The 9559-nt window shown below is 44.5% G+C and overlaps 1 protein-coding gene across 1 annotated transcript; it reads right to left on the reverse strand.

The window, feature by feature from the left end:
* Positions 1-1258: 1258 nt before the first annotated feature.
* LOC142659164 (deoxyribonuclease-1-like) lies at positions 1259-9318 on the reverse strand. The gene is made up of 8 exons (XM_075834989.1): positions 7865-9318; positions 7406-7494; positions 7061-7147; positions 4038-4150; positions 2689-2801; positions 1873-2030; positions 1674-1770; positions 1259-1369 (listed from the first exon to the last, which is right to left on the reverse strand). The coding sequence occupies exons 1-8, from the start codon at positions 8000-8002 to the stop codon at positions 1295-1297; spliced, it is 870 nt and encodes a 289-aa protein (XP_075691104.1). The 5' UTR covers positions 8003-9318; the 3' UTR covers positions 1259-1294.
* Positions 9319-9559: the final 241 nt, after the last annotated feature.

Consider the following 9559-nt stretch of genomic DNA (forward strand, 5'->3'; position numbering starts at 1 on the left):
ATGAACATCCGTAGCCGTCCATATTTACGGGAGCGCCCATAGGCTTCTATGGGAGAATCCTTACCATAATTATGGACAATAGGACAGGTTCTATAATTTTTTTCAGCACTGACCCCCATCTGTAAAAATACTGAAAGGTGTCTGGCCAATAGAAAATAATGGGTCCGTAATTACGGATGAAAAATACGGTTGTGCATGGAGCCGAAGAGGTGATCGCAGGTCTCATCCGCAATGCGCTTAGTTCCTGCTGTTAGACCTGCAGTCAGGCCACTGCTTGCATCCACATTATGGCCATCAAAATGAGGCCTAAAGCAAAGTGGCGCTGATGGTTGATGTGTTGTCATCAAGACACTTCCATGGTGATATCCCAAAAACCTGAATACTGGATTTGGGTTATTCCTGCATACATAAAAATAACCCAGGTCTGTAATGCACCACTGCCAGTATATAGGGATAATGAAGGCACGTGTTGGTGCAGCTGCTCACGGCAGAATTCAGGCTGTGAAAAACGATCGGAGTGTTGGCCGCATTTCCCAGCCAGACCACGGTACAGGTGAACAGGACTCCTGGCATCAGCAGGTTTATGATGCCAAGAGTCCCTGCCTCCCCACAGAACTGCTGTTCCATACTGCACACCATGATACAGAACAGCAGTTCTGTGGGGAGGCAGGGACTCTTGGCATCATAATGTCTGGTGGCAGGAGTCCCGTTCACCTGTAACGTGGTCGGGCCAGGAAATGCGTCCGATACTCGGACAGTTTTTCACAGCCTGAACTCGTGAGCATGAGGTTAGTCTGTAATACTGCTGCAAAATGCTGCATGAGATTCTACTGAACCGAATGTAATGACCACAGAACCGTATTGTGATCGAAGGTCTGTGTAGTAGAGCCGTGGAAAGTGCGGGGAGCGGGTGTATTTTAGGAAGGCCATACAGCGTCCCTGGCCAAGTTAACAGCCGCACTAGCACTCTGTTTCATGTGGTTATCAAATTGCTTGAAAGAGGCCGCATGTTATGGGTAAAAGGTTTACCAGCAACATAAGGCAAGTTACTAGCAATTTGATAACCACGCCTTACAGTGGTAGCGTGGCTGTCTGCTGCGTCCATGCTGCATCGTGGGGCCTTACACTGTATGTCTGTGGGAAAGTGGCTTGACCCAGTATGGTAGAACCTGAACGCCCAATAAGCTTTGGAGACCTGAGTGCTTTGTTTTTGGATCCACATCCATTCATCGGAGTCATGACAAGTTTTGTTACGAAACAATCACTTTATTGGGTTCAGTTATCGAAGCCATGATCACAGCTCTCGATCTATTCGTGGATCTGCACGGATATTCACTTCCACTGGAAAATGGTCGCTCACCTCCAGAGCCTGAATAGGAAAAACGTCCATATAAAGTGGTGGTCTTGTCAAGGAACACAATTTGATACCCAATTAGGGGGTTAAAGGGTTATTCCCAACTTAGGCATTTCTGGATATAACTTCTAGATGGTAAGTCCCCCTTTAATAGAAGGGTTCTCCGTTCAGGACCCTCCTTTCTAATAAGGTGTAAATATACTGTGGCAGATTAGTTGCAGAACCTCCATACATGTGAATGAAACTTTCTGCAGCTCGTGCCCGGATCCCTACAAACCCCATTCCTTCAACAAATCCATGGTAACTAAACCAATCTTACCTCCTCCTCGGATAGACCAAGTTTTGTCTTGAAGTTGAATGGTTTTGCAGAACCTGGCACAATCCCTTTAAGAAATTCCTCTCCATGTACCACGATTCTTGGTGAATCAGAAAGAAAAAAAAGGTCATAGGGGAAATGATTGATATGAAATAAATGCCATGTTATTTGTGTTGACCCCAAAACCTCATCCTAGAATTACCGGTCATATGCGCAGTGTGTCTTCTGGTTCACGGTTGTATCGTCTTTATCTCCAATCAACCAATGGAAAGTGTCGCTGCTCCGGAGCTGTATGTTCCGCCATTCCTCAGCTGTGACATAGCCACATGCAGCATTTAAGTCTCCAAGGAGCATAAGACTCTAATGAAATTCAGGACATGGTGAGTGGAGGAAGAGTTAAAATCTTTGAGTGCCTGTCCTACGGTCCCCAGACCTAGGGGGGTGCTATGAGCTGCTGGGGTGGTGGCATGTTTGTGCAGCATAAGAGCCCTGCCAGTTCCTCAAGGGTCTCCTCTAGCTGAAGCAGCTTACAGCAAATGTGTACTTATCACAAAGCGAGGAAGACTAGCATTGAACTACTCCCACCGTGTCTCTTCACGTGGTCATACAATTTTGGTAAAATCCAGTCACCACTAGAGGGAGCTTACTGCATACAGATGTATACAGCTGACTTATTTTCTTGAAAGTTGTATAATCATCCTTGCAGTGAGCTCCCTCTAGTGGAGACTGGAGGTAACAAGAATTTTATAATTCAATTTTTGTAAGTCAACAGGTAGCAGTTCTGTCAATTTTTATAATTTCTATACCAAAAAAAACCACAGTATGTGGCCTCACCTGTATAAATGGAAGCACTGGATTTGGCGCTCTATTTGTTTTAACCATTTGATTTGTGTGTACGACCCTGACTTACAGGACCTGTTTTTGGTTAGAGGTCCATACAGTGGGCATCGTGTTTTTTACATATTTGTCTTAGTGCAATAGGCACCTATTTTACTTTTACACTCGTTTTTGGACCCACCTCAATCTTCCAGCGACTTTTCACCTGCAGCATCACATGTAACAGTTTATTAATCTCGTTGGCTGCTTTACTCGGACACGTGTGGTGAGACATCAGAGCAAAATCTTTGATAACTGCAAAAAATAAAACTTTGGTGGAGTCTTAGGCCGGATTTACACGAGCGTGTGCGTTTTGCGCGCGCAAAAAACGCTGCGTTTTGCGCGCGCAAAAGGCATTTGACAGCTCCGTGTGTCATCCGTGTATGATGCGCGGCTGCGTGATTTTCACGCAGCCGCCATCATAGAGATGAGGTAGTCGACGCCCGTCACTGTCCAAGGTGCTGAAAGAGCTAACTGATCGGCAGTAACTCTTTCAGCACCCTCATCAGTGAATGCCGATCACAATATACACCAACCTGTGAATAAAAAAAGACGTTCAAACTTACCATGAACTGCCTGCTTCCTCCAGTCCGGTCTCCCGGCCGTTGCCTTGGTGACGCGTCCCTCTCTTGTCATCCGGCCCCACCTCCCAGGATGACGCGGCAGGCCATGAGACCGCTGCAGCCTGTGATTGGCTGCAGCCTGTGATTGGCCTGTGATTGGCTGCAGCCTGTGCTTGGCCTGTGATTGGCTGCAGCTGTCACTTGGCCTGAATTGTCATCCCGGGAGGTCGGACTGGAGGAAGGAGCCGGGGGACTTATCGGTAAGTCCGAACTTCTGTTTTTTTTTTACACGTATATGTATATTGTGATCGAAAGTCACTGTCCATGGTGCTGAAACAGTTTAAGTCTTTGAGCACCGTGGGCAGTGACTGTCTCCTGACGTCGCGTACCCGAACATTTTTTGCCGGGTTCGGTCAAAACGAGTTCGGCCGAACCCGGTGAAGTTCGGTGCGCTCATCTCTAATTTGACACTCCGTTTGGATGTTTGTAACCAGAAAAGCACGTGGTGCTTTTCTGTTTACATTCATCCTTTTGACAGCTCTTGCGTGATTTTCGCGCATGCAACGCAGGACCGTCCGTGTGGCATGCGTTGTTTTCACGCACCCATTGAAGTCAATGGGTGCGTGTTGCGTGAAAAACGCAAGAATATAGAACATGTCGTGAGTTTTACGCAACGCACTCACGCAGCGCAAAATTCACGCATCGTCTAAACAGCCCCATAGACTATTATAGGTGCATACGACACGCGTGAAAAGCACGCGCGTCGCACGCGCGTATAATACGCTCGTGTAAATGAGGCCTTAATCCCAGTGTTGTAAAGTTCTGAGAGGCTGGCGGCTCTAAAACTAAGATTAGCATTTACATTAAATGCAATAAATATGTCCGGGATCCAAATATAAAGAGGGGGAGGGGGGGCAATATAGCAAACCTGTTCTTGGTGAGTGGAAGCGGACAGCAAAGGGTTCTCTTGCAAAGGCTTCTGGGTGATCTGGATGGTCTTCCACATACTGATACCAGTCTATCACCTGCACAGTGTTCGCTCTATTGGGTAATAAAAATGTCACAATTACATCCACCTCCTCCATTCAGATAGATATGAAATGCACAGACTGACAGATATCAACAATGAATTAGAATATCATCAAAAAGTCAAATTATTTCAGTAATTCAATGCAAAAAGTGTCTCTCATATATTCTATAGATTCATTACACACAGAGGGATCTATTTCCAGCATTTGTTCTTTTAATGTTGCTGATTAAAGCTAATAGTTAATGAAAACCCAAAATTTAGTGTCTCAGAAAATTTGAATATTGGGTAAAAGTTGCAGATTGTCGTCTCATGGTGTGACACTCTAATCAGCGAATCAACACAAAACACCTGCAAAGTTTCCTAAGGCTTTACAAGGACTGGTCTGCTGCTCAGTGTCCAAAGTCCTGATTTCAGAGGAAAGTCAATTTTGCACTCCATTTGGAAATCTCGGTCCCGGAGTCTTGAGGAAGAGTGGAGAGGCGTCAATGCAAGTGTCTTGCTGTCCAGTGTGAAGTTTCCACAGTCAGTGATGGTTTGGGGGCCGTGTCATCTGCTGGTGTTGGTCCACTGTGTTATATCAAGTCCAGAGTCAGCGCAGCGTCTAGCAGGACATTTCCCAGCACTCCATGCTTCCCTCTGCTGACAGCTTTATGGAGATGCTGATTTAATTTTCCAGCAGGACTTGGCACCAATATCTGGTGTAATAACCAGAGTATCGCTGCGCTTGATTGGCAGCAAACTCGCCCGACCTAAACCCCATAGAGAATCTATAGGGTATTGTCAAGAGGAAGATGAGAGACACCAGACCCAACAATGCAGACGAGCTGAAGGCCGCTATCAAAGCAACCTGGGCTTCCATAACACCTCAGCAGTGCCACAGGCTGATCGCCTCCATGCCACACCACATTGATAACACCTCAGCAGTGCCACAGGCTGATCGCCTCCATGCCACGCCACATTGATGCAGTAGTTCATGCAAAAGGAGCCCCGACCAAGTATTGAGGGCAGATACTGTACATATATTTCAGTAAGACAACATTTCGGTATTAAAATCATTTTTGAAATTGGGCTTATATAATATTCTCATTTTCTGAGAGACTAAATTTTGGGTTTTCATTAACTGTTCCCATAATCATCAACATTAAAAGAAAACAATGCTGGAAATAGATCCCTCTGTGTGTAATGAATCTATAGAATATATGAGAGACACTTTATGAATTGAATTACTGAAATAAATTTACTTTTTGATGATATTCTAATTCATTGAGAAGGACTAGTATGTGAGATAGATACAGTGAAGGAAATAAGTATTTGATCCCTTGCTGATTTTGTAAGTTTGCCCACTGTCAAAGTCATGAACAGTCTAGAATTTTTAGGCTAGGTTAATTTTACCAGTGAGAGATAGATTATATTAAAAAAAAACAGAAAATCACATTGTCAAAATGATATCTATTTATTTGCATTGTGCACAGAGAAATAAGTATTTGATCCCCGACCAACCATTAAGAGTTCAGCCTCCTCCAGACCAGTTACACGCTCCAAATCAACTTGGTGCCTGCATTATAGACAGCTCTTACATGGTCACCTGTATAAAAGACTCCTGTCCACAGACTCAATGAATCAGTCTGACTCTAACCTCTACAACATGGGCAAGACCAAAGAGCTTTCTAAGGATGTCAGGGACAAGATCATAGACCTGCACAAGGCTGGAATGGGCTACAAAACCATAAGTAAGACGCTGGGTGAGAAGGAGACAACTGTTGGTGCAATAGTAAGAAAATGGAAGACATACAAAATGACTGTCAATCGACATCGATCTGGGGCTCCATGCAAAATCTCACCTCGTGGGGTATCCTTGATCCTGAGGAAGGTGAGAGCTCAGCCGAAAACTACACGGGGGGAACTTGTTAATGATCTCAAGGCAGCTGGGACCACAGTCACCAAGAAAACCATTGGTAACACATTACGCCGTAATGGATTAAAATCCTTCAGTGCCCGCAAGGTCCCCCTGCTCAAGAAGGCACATGTACAGGCCCGTCTGAAGTTTGCAAATGAACATCTGGATGATTGTGAGAGTGATTGGGAGAAGGTGCTGTGGTCAGATGAGACTAAAATTGAGCTCTTTGGCATTAACTCAACTCGCCGTGTTTAGAGGAAGAGAAATGCTGCCTATGACCCAAAGAACACCGTCCCCACTGTCAAGCATGGAGGTGGAAACATTATGTTTTGGGGGTGTTTCTCTGCTAAGGTCACAGGACTACTTCACCGCATCAATGGGAGAATGGATGGAGCCATGTACCGTCAAATCCTGAGTGACAACCTCCTTCCCTCCACCAGGACATTAAAAATGGCTCGTGGCTGGGTCTTCCAGCATGACAATGACCCGAAACATACAGCCAAGGCAACAAAGGAGTGGCTCAAAAAGAAGCACATTAAGGTCATGGAGTGGCCTACCCAGTCTCCAGACCTTAATCCCATCGAAAACTTGTGGAGGGAGCTGAAGATCCGAGTTGCCAAGCGACAGCCTCGAAATCTTAATGATTTACAGATGATCTGCAAAGAGGAGTGGGCCAAAATTCCATCTAACATGTGTGCAAACCTCATCATCAACTACAAAAAAATGTCTGACTGCTGTGCTTGCCAACAAGGGTTTTGCCTCCAAGTATTAAGTCTTGTTTGCCAAAGGGATCAAATACTTATTTCTCTGTGCACAATGCAAATAAATATATATAATTTTGACAATGTAATTTTCTTTTTTTTTTTTTTTTTTATATAATCTATCTCTCACTGGTAAAATTAACCTAGCCTAAAAATTCTAGACTGTTCATGTCTTTGACAGTGGGCAAACTTACAAAATCAGCAAGGGATCAAATACTTATTTCCTTCACTGTATGAGATAGATAGATCTACCTCTGCTGTACCTGTAGATAAAGACATACTGCTCCTTATAGCTGTTCTTCCCCAGTCTTTTACTCTCCAGGTGCTGGTAGCGATGGACACTGTCAAGTCTACAAATGAATAAACACTTTTAGGAGAATGGAAACCCATGTCATCATGACTTACTGCAAATTTTATAGGTAATCACACACAGCCTCCTTTATAGTATATGGGATATATTAGTCACCCATCACATTTTATGTGTCATTCTCCCAGTAGTATATGGAAGTCAACAATAAGTATATACTATCTATTATAGGTCATATTAATTGACAAATGATCATCAGAACAATAACGCCCATCATCCACTTTGGTCAGTTTATGATTACCTGTTGAGCTCGGTCACAAGAGCAGGCACCGCTTCTCCCTTTGAGTCTCTCACCTCTTGAATGACACTAATATCACAGCGAGATAGAATCTATAGCGAGAAAAGAATAATATGAGCAGTCTCAGAGCCTAATGAGATGGATGGATGGATTGGATGGATGGATGGATGGATAGATGGATAGATAGATAGATCTGGGTGTCTTTGTCTTGACTATGGAAATCCTTATCCCGAAAACCATATTTTCCATTTTGATAGGGCACATAAGTACGCACCTCTTGACCCAATGACATTGGAGTATAATGGGATGCAACGCCACAAAGCTACATACCGTCATGCCAAAAGTATTGGCATAGCCCTGGCCCTATGGAACTCCATTACTTTCTATGGAACACTTATTCTCCCATATATTGCTCCCTATATGTAGATATTCCAGGATCTATCACATTTCGGGATCACCCACCTTCACTAACGCGCCCATAATCTTCTTGTTGGATGCTTTGGCTTCTCCAAAACTCTTGATATTAAAAGCACAGATTTTGAAGGTGGCCGCAGAGACCTGCAGGCCCAACATTACCACGAGCACCACGTAGGATTTCATCACGTCACTGCCGAAACAACAAAGCTATCATATAGGTCCACAACATATCGTTTATAGGGACGTGGAGCCATAAATAACGGCACTTACCTATTGGTTCTGTATAATCTCATGTCTTCTATCCCCTTGTGCTTGTCCTCTGTGCTGTCCAGGAGAATTCTACTAAAGTTGCAGGAGGGTGCATCACAAAGTCGCCATTGGGAAGAAATGGGTGAAGTTCAAAATATACGCTGCCCCTCTGGTCTGTGAGGTCTTTGGGAGCTTGAAGGGTGACCACTAGATAAGTATTTGGGTCTTTGGTGGCAATAGCAGATGTTTCTTCAATGGGGCCGTAATAAGGTCCCTCAAGATCAACGAGGTTCAGAGCAACATAGGACTTAAAAAGAGTCCTTAGGAAATCGGAAGCAACAAATGATGAACCAGAACAGAGCTGCGGCCTCCGATCTGAAGTTCGAGAGTAATATAACACACACAACAGAGGGGGAGACGTGTCTGCTGTGTCAGCGCTCCGTCAGCAGGGACCTGGCTCTGGAACAGAAGAGAATGGACGTGCAGGGGGACAATGTGCCGAAAATATTCATCCTGCCTCCACGTGGGACCTGTCCTGTGACCACCTGGTGCTAATGGCCCAGAACTTCTCACTATTACATAACATAAGTTAATTTTTTTGTATTATTTTTTACCCTTTTTACCGACTGTTGTAAAACGGCAAGTCGCCTGTACCTATATCACTGCATAACTAGGCAGATTTGTCATTCAGGAGTCTGGGAAAGCTGGGTGAAAATCCCAATAGGAGCTGTAATGGCGGCCATATTGATTGTCACCCAATGGAGGATGCTGCCATAGTAAGGGCTATTGCAAAGGGGGGTTCCCAAAGTAAAAACCCCCCACAATTTTACAGACAATACAGGAATTTAAGTACAACTGGTATCCCTTGCGGTGATCGTGTAGGGGTTAATGGCAGTGGTCTGGCACCAAAAAGGGACCAATAATTGAAAATGATTAATTAGTTTGGTACTTCAAAAATCTTTATATGGGTCAGAGTCTTGTTTTTATAAAGCTAGGGCTACACGGCGACTTTTGCCGCGACACAGGTTGTGCGTCTAAAGATCGCAGTGTCGCCCCGGCCTGTGTCGCAGGGAACAAAAGGTCAATGCAGTCGATTTGCGACCGACAAGTTGCCGTGACTCCATGTCCCATGTCGCCATGTAGCCCCAGACTTATACAGAGCTATAAATGCCTCCTTCCACACAGTCATGGGGTTACATTAAAAAAAAAATCAGCTGCCTGCAGCCACCACTAGGGGGAGCTCACTGCATATAAATTTATACAGCTCCCATAGACCTCTATAATAAATCTATATGCAGTGAGCTCCCTCTAGTGGACGCTAAAATAATTCTACAATTCTGGTTTCCAGGTACTAGAAAACTCCCCTGTTGTCGCTGCATTGTATGGAACCTGTGAATAAATAAGGAACCAGGCACCATGTGACCTAATATTATAAGGTGGTTAACACGTTACACTCTCCTGAATATAGATTGAGTCCTCTAAATGGCAACC

The sequence above is a fragment of the Rhinoderma darwinii genome, chromosome 8 (assembly GCF_050947455.1).
Source record: "Rhinoderma darwinii isolate aRhiDar2 chromosome 8, aRhiDar2.hap1, whole genome shotgun sequence".
Taxonomy (NCBI): Eukaryota; Metazoa; Chordata; class Amphibia; order Anura; family Rhinodermatidae; genus Rhinoderma; species Rhinoderma darwinii.

What these genes read in the sequence shown, in the direction of transcription:
- LOC142659164 (XM_075834989.1), bottom strand. Translation starts at nt 8,002, where the DNA reads ATGAAATCCTACGTGGTGCTCGTGGTAATGTTGGGCCTGCAGGTCTCT. An exon ending in CTTCCACTCACCAAGAACAG is followed by an intron (nt 2,802 to 4,037) that starts GTTTGCTATATT and finishes TATTTTTTGCAG; the next exon opens with TTATCAAAGATTTTGCTCTG. An exon ending in TTGGTCTATCCGAGGAGGAG is followed by an intron (nt 1,370 to 1,673) that starts GTAAGATTGGTT and finishes TTTCCTATTCAG; the next exon opens with GCTCTGGAGGTGAGCGACCA.